The sequence below is a fragment of the Anser brachyrhynchus genome (genome assembly GCF_964034855.1).
Source record: "Anser brachyrhynchus genome assembly, chromosome: 1".
Taxonomy (NCBI): Eukaryota; Metazoa; Chordata; class Aves; order Anseriformes; family Anatidae; genus Anser; species Anser brachyrhynchus.
In genome coordinates, this window is record NC_137694.1 from 76,281,120 (window position 1) to 76,304,810 (window position 23,691).

Consider the following 23,691-nt stretch of genomic DNA (forward strand, 5'->3'; position numbering starts at 1 on the left):
CCCAGGAGAAACACAGTTCCAAGAGCTACTGTATGCATTTCCTGCTCTCTCCTTTCTGTTTTGATTTTATGCTCTTAAGATATATAAAGAGGAAATACAGAAGTTATTCTTTGCTAGACCAAAATGCCCCAAGTTTATTCATAAAGCATCTGAACACCCATAGAATATACAATGAATATTGCTTTCTTCCAGAGCAAAAGTTTAAGCTGCAATGCACTGATGAGTGAGCCAAATTCAGTGGTGGTGGCTCAAAGTGGAGGGTGCACTGCTATTAAAACACATTGCTTCCTAAGCAGGGTGGGCTGTCTTATCAATATCCCTCTTCCCGTCCCTGTCACCCATGTCCCTCCCCACTAGTCCCCCAGAGAGCATCCAAAAATCCACCAGGGCTACCCCAGAAGATATCCCAGGCAGGCACCCAGTTATTTTCTGAACAACAGGAGATTTCAGAAGGGGCACAGTAGGAAATGTGCCCTGCTCTGCCAGCAGAGCCCTTCTCTGGCTTCATAGCCATTGAGGCAGAGAGCCTTGTAGCGAGGGCAGGAATAAGTCCCCCAAACTCGTATGTATCCACCTCATATGGGATTCAGGCCCCAGCATAGGTTCACCAGCACTGGTTGCAGCACGCTCCACCAAAGTCAGGGGTGATGGGCTGGTTCTCAGCTTGATGGGCCACTGTGCGCTCCACCAGCGTCTCAGCTTGCTCCGAGCATGCCTGAGAATCCAGTTTAGGACTTACTATGGGTGGCGACATGGGCAAGCAAACTGGAGTCCTCACAAATGTGCCCCTGCAGCCACGCTTACTAGTGCCACTTGTTTTTTGGTACACAAAAAAAGGTTTTTAGGGAGCTGGTCTCAAAACTTGCATTTTTGAAAGGTCGTTATTCCGCAGCTCGGCAGAGAGCATTTTGGTGACTGTTGTTATGTCTACGCTAGAAGCTGTCTCCATGACAAAAACATGAGCACTTTGCTTTGCTCTAGGTGGATCACAGGAGACTGAACCACACTGTGGTCTTCTGACCCTGGAGGCATGCCAGTCTAGCCTTGGCATGATGTGTGATCACTGCATGGAAGGCACTTCTTGGCTGGGATTAGAGCTGCTTACACAACTAGCTTTTTGACAGACTAGTTTTTTGACTCACTGGTGCCTTTTTTTTTTTTTTTTTCTTGTTTGAAGCCTTGTAAAAATTCTGCTTGCTTCCTCCTTGCTTATAATGATCATGGCGCAGTTTGTCTAGCCTGTGATTGCTCCACCCCACCTCAGAGATACCCTGGTCCTGGCAAGGACTGGGAAATCCCTACTCACAGCAGGGCATGAGCACTGGCTGCCCTGCCCTTGTGCTGATACCAGCCAGCGGGGAGAAGTGCTGTCAACTCAGAGCTGTCCCTGCCTCCGGGGAGCCCATGCTGCGCAGGTGGAGATGACTGTCCAAGGGACAAGCCAGCATACCCATCCTGGTATAAGGCTAATTATGTGTAAAGCACTTTCAGAGCCACGCTTTCAGAGTGCTGTTTGAGTACAGTTTTGTTATTCTATGCTGCTTTTTAAGAAATCTTCATTCTCTTGCCCTTATTAACACAGATGATGTCTTTGGGAGTCTGGCAGTCTCTTCTTGCTTCCCTCCCTCCACCCCATTTTAAAAACATTGATTGTTGCAGGGATATATCTTTCAGGGCTGTTGGCCCAAATCCACAGCTGGTGTGTGAGGCTGATTGTCTTCAGAGGAGTTACACCAAAAACACACTTGGTCTTTTGTGCTGTGAGTATAATTGGTGGAACTGGCCAGACGCCGGGTTTGGGAGCATGCAATTATAGCAGTGTCAACAGGGTTTTCAACGTGACTAGTGATTTAGGGGCCTCCGTTTCAGGAGCTCAGCTCGAGGTTTCTTAAATCGATCTTTTCTCACAAAGCACTGAGCATTCATTCGTCAGAAATGAGAGGTCTGAAGAAGGGCCCACCCCATCACCATCAGTAAACCCACAGAAAACGGTCTTTGTTAGTAATTGGGTTAGGTAACCAACTTCACCAGTTGCTCTGAAACATGTACTTTACATGGTAGTCATCAGCATATTCGCATATGCTGCTGATCTCAGTCTGCATTTGAAGAGGTCCTGACCTCCCTTATTACCTTTCCATATGGTAAATCCCTGTCAGGTTAGTGTGGATTATACCTACTGCATCCAAGAGACAATATATTCCCTAAGCATGATTGGCATAACTATAATAAAGCAGTTTGGACCAGATCTTCATCTGGTAGGAGTCAGTGCAGCTCCTCTGAAGGCTGGAACAGATCTCTACCAGCAAGGGAAATGGACCTGATGTCTAAATGGCTGTAGCCCTGCAGATGAGTTCCCAATGATTTTTTTAAGCTTTCATTTTGTCTATGGCTACTAAAGAGTCTCTTCTGTGAGTGTTAGTAGAGCTACATTTTAGGACTTCAGGTGACCTGTAGATAGTCTCACTAGGGACCTTTTGCAGGAGTAGCCATACAATTTGCTCTTAAAATGAATGAAAAATATATTCATTTAACCTGTGTGAATGTTTTTCCTTGTCAAAAACCTTACAAACACTCATCCATGTGCAGTGTCTATGGTGGCAGTATGCTGACATTTTCCATTCTCTGGCTACAGCCCCCTGCCAGCCCAAACCCTATACTTTGTGTTGCTGGCCTTCAGTAGCAGTTAAAGGGTAAAATCGAACGCCCACATAAAAGACCTGGTATCTGTGTTTCCACATCACAAAGCATGCCGACAGACACACCAGGGCTGCGATCAGATTAAGAAGCATCTGCAGAAGCAAGTACAGGTTGAGCATGCTGGTGACACTGCTGCAGTCGGCGGCATCCTGGTAGACAAAGGTCCTGCTGAGGGGGTCTGTCATGTCCAGTTTGCATTGGCAGGACTCAAGGATGGTATCGCAGGTAAATCTTGTGATCTGTAGGTAATGGTGGGCAGCAAAAGCCACTGCCAGAACACAGACAACCAGACCCACGGCACTCAGCAGAAAATACATCAGCTGAAAGAAAGAAAAAAGAAAAAAAAAGAAGGGGAAAAAAAAAACACACTGATTTTCTATCCACACAAAGAATGAGGAACACAGAATGAATACATGAACATGTTTTTCACAGGAAATGCACGAATTCAATGTGCTGTCTGGACATTGTGGTCTTCAAAAATTGCAAGGCAGATATAAATCCCTGGTGATGCAAAGTTCAGCAGATCATTTCAAGAGCTAGTATTTTTGTCTTGCCTATTTTATATGAGCATTGCCTTGCAATTTTGAGACTTGATAAGAGCACCATGAAGACTTCCAGCTTTATAGAGAGGGAAGGAGCATCTTCCCCTGCTGTTGTCCGTGAGTTGGCTGTCATCAGTCGTTACAATCATCATTACAGTCATCAGCTGAGGTAAATTAGTGTAGCTGTCTTGAAGTAGAGCTAAGGAGACTGAGGCTTGTGCTGACATATTATCCCAGGCTGTGCTGAGAAGTAGGTGTTTCTGAGACTTGGCTCACATGTTATTCCCGGCTCTTGGTTTGCATGCCCGAACAAATCTGATTTACACTTGCAAATCAGTCAGTGAGGTGTCTGATCTCCTGCTTGTGGCCCTGCAACAGCAGCCAGCCTGCCCACTTCCTGGTCCTGGTACATTTCCATGAGGAAGCACATGCCATGCTGAATCCCCTTGGAAAACCTACCCCATGAACGTGAAGAAGAAGCCTTTCAAAGGTGCATCAAGTACCTCTGATTTCCCAATGCCACCCCTGGTACTGCATGAGAAGGACACGGCTTTGTCACCCCCTCCCCCTTCTCCTTACAGCAGTGGCAGCTTTAAAGTAGGGGTGGCTTTCATGGAGGGCATCTATTCAGAGCCTATCCCCACAAGCGCATGGAAACTTGCAGTCTTCTGGAGCCATTGTTGCTCAGGGTTGCACCTGAGACCTTCGGGTACCAGAGCATATGGATTTCCCTCCCCATCAATGGCTGGAGCTGGCAATTGATGCTCTGTTCACACAAAATATGTGTGAATTTATATTAAGATTATATGCTGTATTTAGCCAAAATACCATTTTTGGTTCTGTTCAGCACTGTAAAAAAATTTATTTATCTTGGCGTCTTATCTGTCAGACACATGGCGTGGCTGGGAATCTGTTATTTTAAACAGCAGCTTCTCTCCCTATCTCTTAACCTCAATACCACAAGCAAACTATCAATATAAAGCATTTTTTATGACCTTGAAACTCCAAGTATGTATATCTTGATAAAATTCACACTCCTGGTGTATTTGTCTTAAATATACAGTGCAAATCAATCTTCCTATTTGGCTGTCAGTTTGAAAAAAAATATATTTAGGCTTATTGCTGGTCTTCAAGCTGTAAATACATTTTCCCCGCCAAATAACAGAATTCTTACAGCTAGATCTTCATTTCCAAGACCTGGCTACTATTAAATTTAATGACTTCCCCTGCAGTCTTAAACCAAGGGCAGCTTCAAAATGAGGGTGGCTCTTCTTAAATGCAAATCTTTTACCCCTGCAGGTTTCAAGGTAACAGTGCATGGGAAAGGTGAAGCTGGGAAATGGGGACACCTCTGAGTATAAAGCACATAGAAAGGGGAGCGCAGCTGACTGATGGAGACCTCCAAATGAAGCTGTGATTCTTCACAGGCTTACGGTATTGCTTTAAAAGGTGGGAAATGGACAAACATTGATGAACATTTTCCTTCTCTGAGGGACAAAAGTTGTTCTGTGAGGCAGGTGTCCCTGGGGGACTGGCTGGACAACCCTGGATTCAGCCCAGTAGGGGACAGAATCAGGCCTCCCTAATAAATGAGATGCTAAGCTGAGACTACGTGTTGTGCCTGCTTCTCCTCTGGCACATATTTCATTTCACTGCCAACTTCTATCCAAAGTGAGCACAAACTAGCATGAAATCCACAACCTTAAGTACCCTCCAGGTACAGTGAGCAAGAACGTGCCTGTTATGTACCTAAGGGGAAGTAAATCTCAGAGTCGCCTTGAAACACACAGAATACATGGGCAGCTCTTCTGGCAGTCCTCAGAGGTGAACAGAGATGCGTGGGGATGTAGGGCAATTTCCAAACAGTGCGTTGTTCTCTCAAGGTATTTGCAGAGGAATAACTTTACAAGATTCCAGAAATGAACACAGTTCCCAATATCAAAGGTGAGGCAAATGCAAGTACTGCCTATGAGAGAGCACAAGACAGAGAGCACTGGGATCCCATCAGCAGATTAATCACATGCCAGACCTGGAGGCAACTTCGATGTTGCAAATACGACTGCACAGTGAGCTCTGCCCAGGAACTAGAACTTGCCACTGGAAAACTGTTTGTAGAGGCCTGATAGAGATAGGCACGGTGACTGCTGTTTAAGTAGAAGGAGAAAAAGGAAGCGGGGAGAAGCAGCGTACAATGAGGTCAGAGCACGGCAGCTCATCCTCCCTCAGCTTCCTCATATGAGGAAGAAACTTTCAGCAGTATTTAGCGGTGATAGTTTTGGTCAACGCTGAAAAGAAAATAAAGCATCTAATATGGATCTAGTGTTTCATAAAAAAGGCTTTTCACACTTATCAGGGATGAAACCAGCAGGGTTTGCTGACGTGGGTCTGGGGAACCCCTTTTGAAGGCTGTGCTGGCTCAGGCTTGAGCCACCTCAAGCAGGAAAGAGGAACCACTGTGTGTGTCATGGCGTGGGCTGCCGGGGATGTGTGGGCAGGAGTAGAGGGTGTCACACTGCCATGGGAGATGCCATGATCAGGACATGTTTCCCATGGAAGCAGAGGTGGGGCAAGGGCAGAAAGCTACCCTGAAGCTCACTGGCATCCCCCTGAAAATGGTGGTGGTCCACCACCCATCACCCCCACCCACCACCAGCATGGTGGAAGCCACCCTCCCAGAGGTGGTTGTCCTCCCTTCCCACTGACACACGGGGTGCTGCAGATACCTGCAGTAGTCTCAGGCAGGGGCTTCTGCTGAAAGCAGTTCTTGTGCCTCCTTTTGTTGACGGGCTCTGGGGCTCATGCGAGCGTGAAATGAAAGCAGCTGGCAATAAGGAGGAAGGACTGTGTGGATCTCCTCCAGTTTCCCACCACAGGGAGTCCCTCACAGTCTTCATAGGGTCACCCTGGGGGTGGGCTAAAACCTCCCAGAGCTGTACGTGTGTGGTCCTCCACTCAAAATGAACCTTGGGCTACCTAAGGCATCCTGGGGTGCTTCCTCCACTCCAGGAGAGACCAACTAAAATTTTCTTCTAGGAGGATGCTCAGCAGCTGTGTGGAGCCCCAGTGGGCACCAGCCACCAAAGTGAGGGCAGGGCCTGGGCTGGGCAGCAAGTCTTGAGGAGGAGAATTGGGGCAGATAGGGCTGGACCCAACCACGGTGCTGGACAAAGCAGAGAGCCCCTGTGGAAGAGGAACTAACTTCAGGAGCTTGTCTTTGGCTCATGATCATAATTTTGCATACTCAGCTTTGTTGCCAAATAGCTAATATCACTTTCCTTTTGTTCAGAGATAGCCTTCAACTGGCAGCTGCAGATTTGAGACTTGATATTGGAGGTTTAGATGGGTCCTGTGCTATCAAAGCCCAGGAGGAGGCTCTCAGCTCCTATGTTGTTTAAAACAGGTACTTGCCCCACAGCCAGAAGCGATTTGTTTGGAGGGGTAGTGGGGAGGGGAGGCACAGTGGGATGCTGGCTCTTGGTGGGGATGTGGAACAGGAGGAGTGAAGAGCCTGGGACTGACTCAATCCTGTGGCATGGTGCAACAGGAAACAGTGGGAAGGTGGATTTTGTGGGGGAGGATCCTTTGAGTGGGCAACAGCCCACCGGCTGTTGACTGCGCCAGAAGTCTTCTGAGGGAGACTTTAGCTCTAATTCTGGCAAAACTGATGAGAATAACCCATTTTACATGACTCGGGGAGCACTTCAAGAGTATTTATTTTCTTGGGGGAGAAATGTCCCATGCTCCTCATGTTGGTGCTGCTGCTAAGAGTGGAAGAGACTTGAGCCACCCAGGCCAACTCGCTGGCCCAGGGACGGATGCCTCCCTTCCTGCATGGGAGGAGTGAAGTTCAGTGCAATGCTGCCGGGCAAGCAGCACAAAGCCTGGCGTGGCAGCTCCCGCCCATCTCTGCAGCTCCCCAGGCAGCTGCTGTGCTTACTGCCATGTGTGAAGGTGAGGGGACAAGAACCTAAAGGCAATCAAAGCGTGGAAATAATTGTTCTCCTTCCTCCTTTCTTTCTGTAAGCACAGGAGAAGCTTTAGAGAGGCACAAAAGACACTCCAGGGCCTAATTTCTAAGGGAAGATGAATGCCAGGTTTTGAAAATCTGTTCCTTGCATTTGATTTCCTTCTACCTTTCTCAGTTAATAATCACTGTTATTTTGTGTTGTTTGTGTTGGTATTTTTCCTGGTTATTATGTGTCTGCAAAATATTAAGAGCCCTCAAAATTACAATAATAAGGAAAACCAGCCCAGACAAATGGTGTTAGAAACTTCACCTCTGGAACAAGCACCCTCAGCGTTCCTTTTCTAGTCACTTATTGGTGTCACTGAAGCACGATTTTGGGGACTGAGGCAGGACAAGGTGCACAGCTTCTGTGCTTCTTTTGCAATCCTCAGATGGGAATTCCCTTCATGGAAGAACACTTGTTCCCAAGGTGTGCTAATGCTTTCCCATGTTTTCAATGCCCGACCCTGGCAGAAGGCACTGTGCTCTAAGACAAAGCCCCCTCCCTGACCAGAAAGGTGGGTAGGCAGAGATTTCCAGACACGCTTTTTAATGCACCTGTGCCCAATCACTTATTTCATGGTGAGGAGCAAAACTGCTGGGACGATGCTCAGATGCCTCTAAGACCACATTAAAAATTAACACTTAATTAAAGTAGATCTGTTCTATCCCACACTAATTCTTACCTGGCTCTCTCTGATCGTCCCTACTTAATCAGTAACCCCCATCTTTCACTGAACACCTTGCAAATTATTCCAGCTTTGTTAATCAGACTCTCCTCGATATTCTTAACATATGACAAATAATAAAAAGTGTCTTGTTCAGTTTTCAAATATTCGTTACAGTTTCCCCTTTATACACTACAGTTTCTTCCTTAGCTGCTTGGAAAATACCAGAAAACCATTCTTGCATTTCAAGTGCATTTTCACTTCTTTTCATGTGGTCTTAAAAATATCCCCGGCATCAACTTTTCTGATTGTATTTAATGACACAAGAAGAAAAAGAAATAACAAAAAGTCAATGTACCTTTACTGTGAACTGCACACATGTCTTCTCATCAGGTTGGTATGAAATACAAAGCATAACAAACCCCACTAAGGACACCATGCAGACCTGCAAGGGAAAAGATTTAAAATGTGTCAGTGTTTTGTTGTTGTTGTTGTTGTTTGTTTGTTTTAAAGAACAACAACAACAAAAATAACATTTTTCAAGCCAAAACACCTTTCTGTCTTAACATGACTGTAACTCAAGGAGCAGCATGTAAGTCAAATACTTTGCATAGGGGCTACATCCATAGGTGTAAGAGCGTCATATGTGTGGATTGTGAGGAAAGAGCTTCAACCTCCACTTTACAGACACCGAGGCACAAAGAACTTACCCTGAGGGGCTTTGTGAATCAGACCTACAAAGTTACAGCTTGGCAATACCCTTCCAGGATGCATATTGAACTTTTGTCCATGTAACTGTCAAAAAGGAGCAGAAAGCTTATGAAGCTGGGCTTGTAAGCCCCAAGATCACCTTCCTGCATACCACTGGGTGCTGGCTGGGTTTTTATATAACCATTGTGGGATATGTGGTTGTAAATCAGTAATCATAGCTACCTCAGGATAAGAAGCAGCACAGTTTATAGCAGAGGCTTTCAATCTCTCCCAGAGTGGACACCAAAGAGGACATCTCTCCTGCAATCTGAGACTGCATTTTAGCCCTGTGGCAGTAATTGCTGATGGTTAACAGTAATGGAAAAGTATTTATGCACTTCAGTATTCATTCAGCTGTCTTTATTATTAATTCTGAAGATTGAGATTTATTTGAAGAGGCATACTCATTGATAGGCATTTTCCAGCCACATAAGGAGGGAAGTTCCTGCTCTGAGGAACGCGTAAGCTAGCCCAATAAATGGAATTTCCTTTTTTAAGCAGTGCTTTCCAGGCCCCCATAGTGCTGAGAACTCCAACCAAGAGCCTTCTTCTCCCACACTTTTTGGAGGGCCAGTAAGCAAACCACAGGAGGATGCAGGACCTGGCATACCCAGGCACTACACTTGCCTGCCCTGTTCCCCGTGTCCCTTGTTTTAATGGGCAGCAGGCAGCAGCCCTGCACCCCACAGCTCACCACTGTCTGCAAAACACAATTTGGGCATTACTGAATCAAGCAGTCCCACATGGACCTTATTCCCTCCTTGGCCAAGTGTTGAGGAGCCCAACCCATGACCTTCGCTGGGTCTTTCACTCACTGCAGGTCTTGGGGTGTTTCCCAGCTGACTGACTCTGCAACAAGCCTGTATCTTTTTTTGGCAGCTTCCCCTGTGCCTGGATAGGAGGATCCGCATGGGTGCCAGAAGGCATCCCCAGGTGCCACCACGGGGCTGCTGGGGCTGGATCAGGACATCCTGCCTGTAACTGCAGGGCAAGAGGGAGTTGTAGGCTGGAGCTATGCTTGGAGGAAACAGCGCACAGCTGGGCTGCCTTGGAAAAACAGGTGAGCCGATGACATGTGCATGGTCTTAAATGTCACTTCGTATCACACCTTCAGGTGTGATATGGTGGGATCCTAGGGGGCTCAGCTGTAGTGAGGACCTTAGCAGAGATCAGGCAGCATGCTTTCAAGCTGCTAAGGCTTGTCTTCACATATGGCCAGGAGCAAGCCTCATCCTCTTTACTAGCAGCAGCTTGATTATAAATGATAACTATTAAATTCTCAAGAATCTATTTTTCCCCTTCATATTACTATGAGGGTTTTGAAGCCTTGTCATTAATTTGGGTTTTTCTGCTTTCCCAGAACAATGTCACTTGCCTTCTCCAGGGAAAACCAGACCAAAGCACATATTGCCTTTGCTTAGGGATGGGACCATGAGTCTGGGCTCCTTCATGGTCCCTTCCCCACCTGCTTTCTGCACAACATGGCAGTGCTGCTCATGTGGAGATTTCCAGCTCTGCAGGGGACTACTTGACCTGTAGTGAAAAATGCATAGATGTCCTTTCAGACAGCAATGGTTAAGCACACTTCTTTTATGATCTGATTAATAAAATACCAAAGTTTTTTTTAATACCTTCGTTGTCGGTGTAGGGTATTAGCCAGTAGCCCCATAAAGGAAGAGTGCCTTTGAATACACAGGTAGTCACATCCCTCAAGAACCTGTGTGATTAATAATACTTTTTCCCATAAAGTTTTATTTCATGTCATTTCAGTAAGACATGAATAGGAAGTATTGCCTGAGAACATTTCCAAAGAAAGCGTCAGTATTATTTATTCCTCTCCATGTCATGTGTATTTATATTCTGGTCCTATGACTTACACACGGTCTCCAATTTATTTGTTTTCTTCTTTTTATTGTTGACAGCAATAGCTGACAGGGTTGTCAGGGGAAAAAACAACCTTTCTTGTCAAAGGTCCTTCAGTGCTGATATTTTCTCCCCCCCTGTAGTGCTTCTATGTGACTCAAACATGTTTTATGTCTCAGGATTAATCACCTATGTCCTTGGTCCCTTGCACTGTATATTAATCTTTTAATTCAATTAACATCCCCATAAAACTTAAACCTTAAGGAGATCACACCTCTAGTAATATCCAATAAACTCCCCCACTTGCAGTAGGAAACAACTTGCAGCGAGCACTAGAAAAATGCATATATACACCTGCTTAACACTACATGCCCAGATTCATGTCAAACCAAAGGGGCTGCTTGCCTCAAAGCTAGGCTTAAGTATTGCCGGTATCTGCTGCTAAAAGGATCTTGTGATGAGCAATAAATCACATCTGCTTTGCTTCAGCTACATGGGTGGGCATTTACACTTGCATGAACCCAGGGCCAGATTCACCTCTGGCTGACTCCAATGGCATCGTGGGAGCAAGTCCCTGCTGCCTTTCCCTTTGGGAATCCGACCCGGCCCACGGGAAGCAGAGGAACTGCACCCATCGCCAGGAGGTGCTGCTGGAGACAGGTTAAGGCAAGAACTGCAGAGCTGCCACTGACCAGCCTGGATTTATTTTTTCCCCTACTGATCAAGTGTGATTGAAACAGGGCCTCATATGACCCCTGCAAACACCCCGCTGCCTTTCAGCATGGCAGGCTCAGGCCTCCCGCTTCAGAAAGCTTCCCATACAAAAGGCTGTCATTTAAAGGGACTTCCGTTCCTGCATACACTTTCTGAAATTCCTCTGGGATTTAAATAATGTACTGAGATATTTGGAGAGGTGCTTTTATATAGAGGTATTTATAGAAGATTACACTGGGTGGGAATTCCAGCAAGGCTTGGCTAGGATATTTCGGAAGGCTTAAGTATTTCTTTTATAACAATATACTGACTTTTTTTTTTTTTTTAAACCAGAAGTGTGCATTTTTGTGAGTGATGGTAAAAAGCAATGTTGCTGAGGATTATGACCACCACATGTTTTACATTTCTGTTCTTTAAAGGTAAATTCTCTCACTGAGCAAAACCAAAGTGTGGAGTATCTATACAGAAAACAGCTTTCTGCTTCTATTTTATACATTAATAATAGAACAGTTTTGAATTACACCTGTGAAGTATAATAGAATAACCATAAAAATCTTTTGGTAAATATTTGTCAGTACCCCCTAAGTGACTAAGACAGTTGCCTTACAGCAGGCACGTTACGGATGCAGTCGATGCCGATTGGGAAGTAGCACGGGGTAATCCTGCATCCCAGAGCTTCAATAGCCATTGCAATATCCCAGCTTGAAGCAGACACTTCCTATGCCTTATTGACTAAGCATACAACATTAAATGCAATTGAACTTGCTTTAGCACTTGCTTGCCACCAATCGATATGCATTTGTTATACAATTAAAATAGATTCTATAAGAGCTACAGAATAGCAGTTAATTAGATCACCTCTTGTAACTGTTATCTCTAAACCTAGAAATATGCATTTTTATGCTGAGTAAATTTCAGCTTGAGTTTATATTGAGATCTTATTTCAAAAATTTCCAGACGGACTAACACACCCTTTGCTGAATAGGTAGTGACATGGAAGGTTATCCAAGGGAAGTATTTAAATATAGAAGAGTACTGTCTAGAAAAAGACCTAAATGTGATACAGATGCATGTAGGAAGGGTACAGATTTAATTTTCATTAAGGCATACCTTGTGAAATCCCCCAGTTTACAATTCAGTGAAAATGGCTCTTTACTAGGACTGGCTAAAAAAAATTAAAAGTTTTTGCTCTAGATAAGCTCCAGTGCTATTTCTTTTTATTGGGAAGCAGCAGACTTTCTTCCCATTAGTCAAGAGCATCTCAGGGCTAAAAAGTCTTAAGAATTAATTATTTCAAAACCACTATCAAAACAGGCATAAACATTTTCTGGACATTTCATTTCCCCCACTCCAAAGAGGGCTAGAGCATGCTGTCATGAGAATCTAATTAAAGCTCTTGTAGTTTGCAACAGGAACAGGGCCTGATCCCAAAGGTATTTAGAAGCAGGTCTTCCAGTTGATTTGCCTGGCATGTTCCTTGCACCCATGGGGATCTAAGTGTACAGTCCTTGGATCTACAGGACTTTGGCAAACAAACTGTACGTGCACACTGGCTAGCACAAATGAGCGTTTCTCACAGCTTGCAGCCTCAGGCACTGCTACAAAATAGATAGTTTGACAGTGAGGCTGCAACCATACCGCAACATCCATTCGGCACTTGCAAGGAGTGTGCCTTTACGTATCTTCATCATCTTAAAACCAGAACCCAAGCAGTTAGGAAGAAGTCTGATTTCTGGTAGTACCTGAAATCCCTCACCACCAACTTTCCTTTCGCCTAGCTCACCATGCTGAATAGATCCAGCTGCACCAAAGCACTTTGGCTTGACATCCTGCTCTGCATGGTGCCAGCGTCCTCCTGCACCAGCCAGCCCTGTCCTTCCCACCAAGCTTACTACAACTCTTAAAAGGATCACAAATGAGAAAAACAGGCTCATCATCTCTGACAGGAACAAACACAGGTGGCAATGCAGGGCAGCCCGGGACCCAAGAAAGTCCTTTGGGCAAAGCTGGTAGACATTGTCACCTGATCTTCCTTGGATCTCTCTCACATCTGGTCACTTAAGAACCAAGCACAAGGTGTACAGGAGTTGCAAGAGCACCACATGACGGTGATGGAGATGGTTGTGTAACATACATAATGGGGGGAAATACGAACATGTAGGGCACCAATTTCTGCTGTGGTTTGCATTCTTTATCTTCACACACTGACATATTAATGTGGTTTGCTTTATTTCAGCAGCTTTCAAAACCACAGATTGCTCTGATCTGCCTGTATCTCTCCCTTGTATATTTGTGAAGCCGCTTTTTCTCATTGTTGCTTCAATTTTAGCCCAAGTGTTGCTATAGACTATGTGGCTTTCTCCAGCAAAGTGCCTCTCACCCAGAGGATCTTGAAAACCTGGTCACATCCAACTGGTAAAGTGTGAGAGTCAAAAAAATCCACCAAGAAATTAAGGAAGGAGGCAAAAAAAATGGTTTAAAGGAGCATCTTGGGCCTACAGTATGCCACCAGACAACTGCTGCAAGCAATTCACATGCGCAGACTGTAACTCCTCTGCTCTTTATACTGGGGCTAGGGAGAAAGAACCTCCTACAACAACCTTTAGGGGTCAAAAAACACACACACCAGAGGACAATACTTCTCAGGTATATGCAGTGTAACACCATATGGCATTGCTGATGCCCTCAGTACCATAGGCTGGTTATTCCATTATAACAAGGCTGTAAACTTTCCAACTTCAGGGGAAAATCTGCTATTAACAGATTTTGGAGGAAATTTGCATTATGGACAAGTTACTTTATAGTTGCTCACTTCAAATCACAATGATCTTTCTGTTTGTAAGGATAAGGGTAAAGAAATTACATCTTTTTGCTGTCTCTGAAGTCTATGGCTTACCCTCAGAGGAGATATTTAGCTTGATGGATTACCAGCCTTGTTGTACCTGGCAAGGCTTAGCTCCTGTCCAAATATTCAGAGAAGCCACACTATCCACCAAATTTAACAGTCCCACTGGACCCAGACTTTGATGCAAGAAGGAAAATGTTCCTGTTGGCTTTGTCATTATGAAATGGGATTATATCTGATGCCAGACATCCCTACACATTGTTGCAGACAGTGACACTGATGCTCATTTCTTTATGAGGTTTGAGGAAACTGCAACAAAAGTAAGTACTACACGCAGCTTTAACTGCTAGCTTTCATCAGCCTTGGGTCTGCCTGGGTCTCACGACCACATGCAAAAGTCAATCTGCCACACAGAGGTACTGCTCCGTAGTGGTTTTTCCTCTTATAGATTTCTCACTAGATTTAAGGAAAGTCTAGCTGCATCTAAATTACTTCCAGAAATAATAGCTCTGATAAGAATGATAAAGATGCATATTGTGGTTGCAGGCAAAGGCCATCATCAGCTAGGAAATCTTTCTTCTAACATCCATAAAAACCCATGATAACTGACCCACCTACAGACTAAAATAGTCATGTCTTTACTACAGGTTCCTTCAAACCCTGCAATAATGCACCACATCAGACATGTGACTTTCTTTTAAAACCTGTAAAGTAATCAAAACCCTGGAAGATCACTCATAATCAAATGAAGCTATATTTTTCTGTAATGATCTCTGCCATTTATGTCAGTTGCACAGCACTGACAATGGTCACTTTTCCTAGAGTGAGATTTAATTCCCATGGCAAAGCACCACAAAGACTGCCATCACTTACAAAACCAGGAACTACAGCAGCAGTTCATTATTGCTGTTTAGTCAGAAGTACACTGCTGGGCAATCAAGTGCCTGAGGGAACCAAGCAAAAAAAGTAAAAGTTCCTAGAGCCAACAGTGATTTGCAATGTGAGGAGCATAACACAGCTAAGAGTCCTGTGTGAATGAGACTTGCCATTTGAAATGTGTCCATGGTTGTGAAACTACGGAAAGCCATCATCTCTGTATAGTCAAAAGGTTACCGAGGCTGAAGAAACCTGCTTGAACAACCTCCCTCTCCAGATCTTACATAGGCTTTTTACACAAGCATAATACAGTGAGGAACTCTGATTTCCTCCCTGCTTCCCCCTGAAGCTGTAGGTGCATCAGGTCAGCACCTAACCAGGTATCACACGGACCTCTGGTGTGAACCTCCCTGCCCACACCCTTCTGAAAGGTGACCTTTCAACATTTCTTCCTATCGTTTTCCACTCCACACCTCATCCACATAAAAGTGTGGATTTCTGTTAGGCAGACATCAGTGCATAGTTACTCTCAGAAAATAATGAGACTAAATTGCAGAGGGCTCAGAAGAGTATATCTCTGGTGCTACGCTCATATACAACTATAAACAAGTACTGGAGTATACTGGAGTGTATTTCCTGCAGAATACCTCATTGAATATCATCCAGCATTTCGGACAGTTTGAAGAAGGCTCAGTTAAATACCTGAACTTGGAGGCTCTTCTCGGAGGCAGTCCTCCCTCAAACCTTTTGATGTTTGCCCATGGCTAATTGAAGCTTGCTTGTATAAAAAATGGATGCCTGCATGACTGTCATTTCCATTAGATACTTTGATGGCACCAGTTTTTAAGTGTCCCCTTTTATTAAAATTTGAAATCAGTTTCCCTAATAACAAGTGAAAGTTAAAAACCCAGCAAGGCTGTATAGGAGGTAAAGCCTGACTGAAAGCCACCTCCACAATTGCTGCAGGAAGAGGTGTCAAAAGCAACAACAACAAAAAATCAGCAAGGGGCCAGGCCTAACAAGAAAGTGTCTCTTTCCTTTCAGGCTTTGAAAGAGAACACATTTCAGGGGTTTTTAAATAGTCAGTCATCCTCCATATTGATATGGAAGGGGATTGGTTGCTGCCTGCCCTAGCTTGGGATACTTCCTAATTATTGACGCCTGCTAGGAAGACAAAATGGCTGCCTCATGCATAAGATGGCTGTCTGGTGTTTGGCAGGGCCTTGTGGGTATACCTTACGTCCAGCAGCAGGGACGGGTGGAAAGAGAAAGGGAGGGAAGGCTGGTGGGGGTTTACCCATATAGATTTGCCATGTTATATCACATGAAAGGCTTTTGGTGGAGATGTCTACAGAGCCTCATCTGTGTTGGGAAATTGCCGGAGACAAGGTGGCCCTTGAGCTGCTTTGTTACACTGAGCTGGGGAGCAATTTACATTGTAGGAACAGCTGCGGCTACAGCAAATCCATCCTAGTCCAGAGGAGAATGGATATAACCAACCACCACGGCACATTTAACCCCAGTTTCTATTTTATATCACTTTATAGCACAACACTGTAATTTATTTATTTATTTATTTTTCCACAGGCACCTGTATGCAAGGCTCCATCCTACTAGCATACATCTCACAACAATGTTCTCAAAGCTTCTCCTGAACAGTTATAAACACCAACAGTGCTGTACCAGGATGAAAATCATAGAATCATGATAGAGTGGCTTGGGTTGGAAGGGACCTTAAAGATCAAGTTCCGAGCCCCCTGCCATGGACAGGGATGCTGCCCACTAGATCAGGTTTGCCAGGGCCCCATGCAACCTGGCCTTGAACACGTCCAGGGATGGGGCATCCACAGCTTCACTGAGCAACCTGTTCCAGTGCCTCACCACCCTCTGAGTAAACACTGTCTTCCTAACATCCATTCTAAATCTCCGCTTTCAGTTTAAAAACATTCCCCCTTGTCCTATCATTATCTACACAGGTAGATACATATCTATCTATCATATCTATCTATCTATCTACCTAGATCATATCTATACAACTACATTATCTACACAAGTCCCTCTCCACCCTTTTTATAAGAACCCTTTAAGTATTGAAAGGAAAAAATTCCAACACCTATCTTCCCTGCAATGTCCTCTTCTACAATTTCAAAAGCTCAGCTTAATTTTAGGGGCTCTGCTGCCTCCCTGGGAACTGGGGAGGCTGGAGTGACTTTGCAGAGATGAGGGTATGGAGTTCAGAAACCTTGTAACATCATTTGCCCTCCCTTCCAGCCTCACCACGATTCAGCCCCTGAAAAACAAGGGAGGCAAAGGCTGTTACAGGCAGCACTATTGATTTTGGCACTCAGGCTTACCAGCCCACAAGCACGTGCTGAGGTGGTGGCAGGACCTAACATCTGAGTCACTTGCATGCAGGAGGACATCAGTTAAACAAACATCTCAATTATCAGCATCTGATAGGGACATGCAGCACTGGGAGATGGTCCCGGCTGTTTGCTACCTGCATCGCACTACGCATCGGAAGACCTCTGAAGCAGGAAAGCCAGCCAAACTCCTCTGTCAGCCCTGTCACACAGCCGTGCTCCATCAGGTCCAAGAAGTCACTGCTTCAGTGGTGTGGCCAAAAAGCAAGGAGTCATGGATAACACTTGGTTAACGTGCAGGGACCCTCTGGATCCGGTGGGCATGGAGCTCCTGGGGGGACTTTGCTCTCCACAGGGTGAGAGAACAGAGAGGGGCTCAGCAGCCATGATGCTATCCCTGACCAGTACCATGGGACCCTGGAGACCTTTCCTCTGGGGACAGATGGAACCATGGTTTTTGCCTTGGTTTGCCTGGGTAACAGATGGTGATTATTATTATTTTTTTTAATGTCTCCAAAGATCCAAATTTCATGTATGTACAAACATATATACATGGATTTTAAAATTACTTCCTGACAGAAATAATAAACACCTTAGATAATCTTTTCTGATGAGCATTTCTGTAACTTCCTTAACTGCCTGAGTCTGCAAAACAGGGCTGAAAGGGAGCTTGCCTGTGAGATTTCAGATACGCTCTACTTTTGATCACAGTGGAAATAATCTAACAGCAGATTTTCAAGGAAAAACATATCTTTTCTTCTTCCGGATGTCAAAAGGCCACAAGCTAATGAAAAAGAATGAAAGGACACCATTAATATATACTGCTTCTGCAACACTTTTAATCCAAGGATCTCAAAGCAAGGGTGACAGATAGCCATTATTAACCCCTCTTTACAGGGGAAATAACAAAGTCTGAGCAAGGTTAAGTAACTTGGCCAAAGCTACATGGCAAGTCAGTGGCATGATACAGAAAAAAAGAAAGAAAAAAAAACCACTGCACTCCTGGGTAGATTTGTGAACTGTTTGTCCAAGCACCTCCAAAACAGCAGAAAGGAGCATATTGCCAGTGTAGCCCAGGCTGCAGTTTTGGGTGCTCAGGACAGGTTTCATGAAGATGCAGACCATGGTCTAGACATCTCTGCTGCAAATGGATACAAGTAGGTGAAGTGAATGCCACCCTCATTGTTTTAATTACACTTCTTTTTCTGTCCCTATAATGTAGCACAGACTTTTTACAAGGTAGTAGGCTGTTCAAGCTGAAGCAGAAGTGGTAAATCACATAGGCTCTGTATTTCTGTCCATAAACCTTTTCTTTGGTTTCTGACTAATGCCCCACGGATTTCAGATGAAATTCATTTGAAACCAGTACATTTTAACTGGTTTTCACAGTGAACTGCTTCTGATGCAATGCAAGCTAGCTGCATCATTTCCTTCTCTAGCAGGCACTCCACTTGAAAGCGGGAGCCTCATGGGGGACATGGTTTTTGGTGCTGTGGGTCTCTTCTGCCTCCAGTCAGCATAGCACATGCTTTACTCCACAGGATGGTGAACCCACCTGTGTTATGGTCTGTGCTATCAAGGCAGTCAGGTTTTGAATTGGTTTTATCCAGACTGCCTTGCATGGTTTGGTTTTCCTTGGGAGTATTTACTCGGGTTTCTTCTCTAAATAAGTTCCTTTTCATTCATACTGAGATGCTATAGTGCTTGGTTTTCAGCAGGGAATGGTGTCACAATTTTGACACTAATAAAGAAGAAAAACCCATCAATCAAGGTCTACTTAACACATTAGCAATTTTCCTTCATTTTTCTGTCATTCTGCATTAACAGCTGTGGGGTCTTATCCAGCCCTGGTGTAATTCCAATGGAGTAACACTAGGAATGAGCTTCACCCATTATCTATAATGTTGCTAAAAAGGTCTCAATAATAGATTTTTTAAGTTCTTGATTCTGAATACTAGTTGAATCTCTTAAAAAGAGCACTTGAGTGGGATGCTACTAAAACAAATATGCTCTGGTATTTTACATCTTTCCGTTGCTCTTTTCTGTGTGAATAAACAAGTTTTGGGAAGTCACTTTCTGCCCTGACGCTTGTTCTACAAGCTGCACGTGGGTGGATTGTCCATCCCCTGCCTACTTGCACTCCATGCAGCTTCCCACAGCAGCCCAGGAGGCAACCATAGAACATCCATCCACACACAGGAGGTCCTAGCTGAGGGCCCTCTTTTGTGGGCCATTCCCCCCAGCTCTCCAAAGGCCAGAACTCAGCACGTTTCCCATCACAGCTCACCTGCAGCACCCCATGAACCACACACCCAGAAGCTCCATCTCTGCAGCTCCTGGCCATCTCCACCTCATGTCCCAGTGGGCACTGGGTACCTCCACAGGGACATCACAGCACAGGAACACAATAAATGTAGCATCACCTCTTGCCCCCTGCATTTTGCCCCTTAGAAATACACTCTTCATTATTCCTGTGGTGCATCAGACATGGCCAGTGCTCCATGTGCTCTCTTATTGGGAGGCTCTGGGGCTGCACCACCACCTCCGCCTCTCCTTCCTAGCACTGGCTTCTCTTTTTCCCTGCTGGCATCTGATCCCTGGGCAAGGTCAGAGCCCTCTTGCCTTCTACTTTGGGCTGAGCATGCCAGAAAGCCTTCCTGGCCGTGTCCCCCTGCCACACAGTCCCTGCCATCACCACGAGGATGATCAGCATCAAAAGCAACATGCTGTTTTGAGCCAGGGAGGAATCAGACCAGATATAGACATGCCAGTGGCTCAACATCCCGCCAGGGTCCCTATGGTGAGAGTTGCCATTCAACTTGAACTATACCTATGGTAACCACCCCCCATGGGTCCCCACGCACATCCATCAGTGTACACAGGTCCTCCTGACAACCGTGGAAGTGACAGCCCCCTGCAGCATTAAGAGAATGAAGCCATGAGAGCCAGTCAGCATGGTCCCAGGCTGAGTTTTGCTTTGAGCTGTGGGCTAGCTCAAGAATGCACACAAGTTTCACTTGTTTTTCAGGTGGGAACTCTAAAAGCGATGGAGCTTTGCCTTGTGTGGTCACCCAGACGTCACTACTGCAGGCAGTTGTTGCTAAAAATGCTAGGGGTTACAGCTCAGCCTTACGAAACAGAGATGCTGGTTGAGTCTCAGGCATGCCTGAGGGAGATCAGGCCTGTGTAGTTGTCTCAGATCAGCACCATTTCGACGCTGGTGACATTCACAGGGCCAAGGTTTTTTTTCACATCCCTGTCCATACACTACTTCAGCTGAGCTTGGTCTTTCCCCAGTCTTTTTGTGACAACTTTTCTCCTGAAAAAGCTATTTCCAACCTGGGATGCTACAAACACTGCCTGGAAAAAAGAGAATCTGACCTCCAGGATCTCAAAATAAACAGGAAGAGTGAAAATGTCACAAGCTGCTATTTTATCACAGGTACTTCTCCCTTATGAGTTAACAGAGAAGACCCCCAAGAGGAAGTCCTCCTCCAGAGCAAGGGCAGGCTCTCACCCCATGAAAAACCATTAAACTCTTTGATAACTCTTCTGTCACAAGAAAAACAAGAAGGATGAGATGAGCAAGGATATTCTGCTTTGCTTGGGAGCTCAGGCCCTGCTCCTAGCCCCCCCGAGAGTCTCCTTTAGGCTGCTGCCTCCAGCAGCTGCTTAGGGCTTGCTAGTGTGGAGGTGCCACATTCACCCCCACCAGCAGGGTCCATACAGCAAACCCCAGCAGTCTGGGTGGTCAGATCATTGCTGGAAGTTCTTACAGTCTAACAACACCCAAAGTAGTGCTAATGCTTCTGTATCCATTTTCCTGAAGCCTGCTGCTTTGGGGAGAAAATCTGCCTATTGAATTACACCCATGGCACATCCCAGGCTGCTAACATACCAGAGCACACGGCCAAGGGGGGCCACCCAGGCCCTGATGTCTGCAGGACCAGCACAGGCATCCTGACTAGCAGCGCTCCCCCAGGGGTCCCCTTTTCCTGCAGGACCCTGCCTTGCCCCCCAGCACGTGCACGTCACCCCCCAGTGTCCCCACAGTCACGTGCAGTCTCGGCCGTGGTGGGAACCACGGGCGGAAAAGGGGTTAAATTGCAGCGCAGCAAGGAAGCTGTGTGGACAGCCATTTCTCCTCTTGTGCTACCATCAGCGTGCAGAGCTAAAAGTTGAGAGTTCTGCCCCCACTTCTCAAACCTGACTATTATGTTTCCGTGGGGAAAGGGGGGAGGTAGCGTAAGTAATCAGCATTTCTTTCAGCATCACCAGGCACGAGCCCACAGGGAAGCAAAAGCTAATACATACATTTAGTGACCAGCAAGCATGAGTTTTATTTAAGGTCTGTTGTTGTATTTCAGGGAAGAATACGAAAGATTTTGTTATTTTGCAGGAGCAGCTTCCTTGGGAAAGCATATTCAGAAGTTTAATCCCAGTAACATTTTTAGTTAGCATAACCTAAATGGTGTTGTGCATGCAGTTCGTTAGTCTAAAGTGTAGCGTCATGCAGCTTGCATTAATGCTGGCAAAGGCACTTTATGTAGAAACAGACTTTATGCTTACAATTATCCCAGCCCAATATGGAGTGTCTCTGACTAGCAGAGAAGAGCTGACGCCTGCCATAAGGAAGCCCAGCACTGTTACAGAGACGCCGAATACCAGCTGCAACAAAGCAAACAGCAGCGGGAAACGGCAGTCACAACATGTGTGGGATTCCTCCTCCTGGCCAGCTTTGGGATCCCCCTTGCTTTTCTTCTTCTTCTTCATTGCTGGCTCCTGCATCTTGCTCGAGTCGGTGCTTTTCTCCCCTTCGGGTGTCTGGCTCTGGCTGTTAAGGGACGTGTTGTGCCGGGCTTTCTTCTCATTCCCCATGCTGTTTCTCACGTGCGTGTGCGTGTGCATGCGCCGACGGGTGTGCGAGGGTTTTTCTGCCCCGCAAAGCCTCGCTTCGTGCCGCCTGAGTTGTTCCCGGTATTTGAACCGAGGAGGAGGCTGAACAAATATGGAAAACATTCAGAGCAGGCTGTCAGGGCTTGGAAATGCCACATATAGCCCAGAGAAGAGGGGGATTCAAGGGGGGTAGCCAACTGCCAACATGCTGGCGCTGCACAGGGGCCGGCGAGCACTGGGCCGCAGCAGTGTGAGCACAGGCTGGCTCCTGTCTCCACAGGGACTGGGTGGGCAGGGAGCCGTGGCAAGACCAGGGCAGGAGACATAGGTGCTTGAAGAGGGGTTTGACCAAGCACAAGCAATCTGCGTAATTAACAAGGAGTGAAAATTCCAGTTGTTATCCTGTGAAAATCCCTGGGGTGCCAGGAGAGAGTCCCGCTCCTCCATCAGGTCACAGCAGCAGAGCTAGGCACCTTGTGCAGCAAAGTGGCCAGGGAGCAGCAATGCCAAACATCTGCCAAACGAGTCTCCAGGGCTGCAGGTTATCCCTACCAGAAGATTGCTGATGTGTAATAGATGAGGGAGTGACATCTTGTCATGGGCACATGGTCACTTTGCCCAAACAGCTCAAACCAGTGCTTGGGGAAAGCACACAGAAGTGGCTTTTTTTTTTTTCCTGGAATACCCTAAAATTGTTGTGCAGCCTGGGCAGAGCCCCTCAGATGCTGGCAGGGTGCCCTGGGGGGTTGTCCATGGGATGGCAGCAGGATGGGAGTGTGCAGAGATCAGCTGGGAGCAGTTCTGCACAGGAGGGGACACCGGACGCCCTCGCAAGGGAAGACCGTGGGAAGCACGAGGCTGCGGTGAAGCCTGTGCTTAGCTCACGCCAGAGGAATTACTCCAAAGCTTAGGGGTAAGCAGGTGCTTAAATGCTTTGCTGGACGGGGGCCCAAGGGTGTGCAGCCTGCTGTACTGCCCTGCCAGGAGCTAGGCGCTGCACGTGATGCAGCCTGTCCCTCGCTGCCTCCGCAGGGCCCCCGCCTTGGCAGATGCCGTGGGGACACCACGGGGACACCATGGGGACATGCAGGCTCCTGCTGCTGCCTGCAAAGCCAACAGGAGCAGCATGTTATTTGGTTATGGGAGTGAGCAACAAGAGGAAAGCACCGGGAGGAAGGAGTGGGAGCTGGGGAAATGGGCAGCAAAGCTGTCTTTGAGGGCTGCAGAATGCTTTGGGGAGGAATAACCAAAACGTTGAAGCGCATGGAAAGGATCTTCGGCATGCTGAGAGAGCATCAAGGAACTCTTTCCTCTGACATATTGGCAATGCCTTCTGAGAAACTACTCTATTTCCAGCTCTTTATGGCATTTAACGGCAACGAGCTGTGTCTTCTGTATTAATAAATTATGATGTCACTTTGCTTTATGGGTTAAGCAATATCCTCTTCAGTTATTTATACTACCGAACGTA

At 46.1% G+C, this 23,691-nt stretch overlaps 1 protein-coding gene across 1 annotated transcript; it reads right to left on the reverse strand.

Moving 5' to 3' along the window:
- Window positions 1-109: 109 nt before the first annotated feature.
- Window positions 110-22,352, reverse strand: SSPN (sarcospan). The gene is made up of 3 exons (XM_080580265.1): window positions 21,894-22,352; window positions 8,272-8,358; window positions 110-3,017 (listed from the first exon to the last, which is right to left on the reverse strand). Exons 1-3 carry the CDS (start codon window positions 22,341-22,343, stop codon window positions 2,652-2,654), a joined length of 903 nt encoding a protein of 300 aa, XP_080436391.1. The 5' UTR covers window positions 22,344-22,352; the 3' UTR covers window positions 110-2,651.
- Between the last annotated feature and the right edge of the window lie 1,339 nt (window positions 22,353-23,691).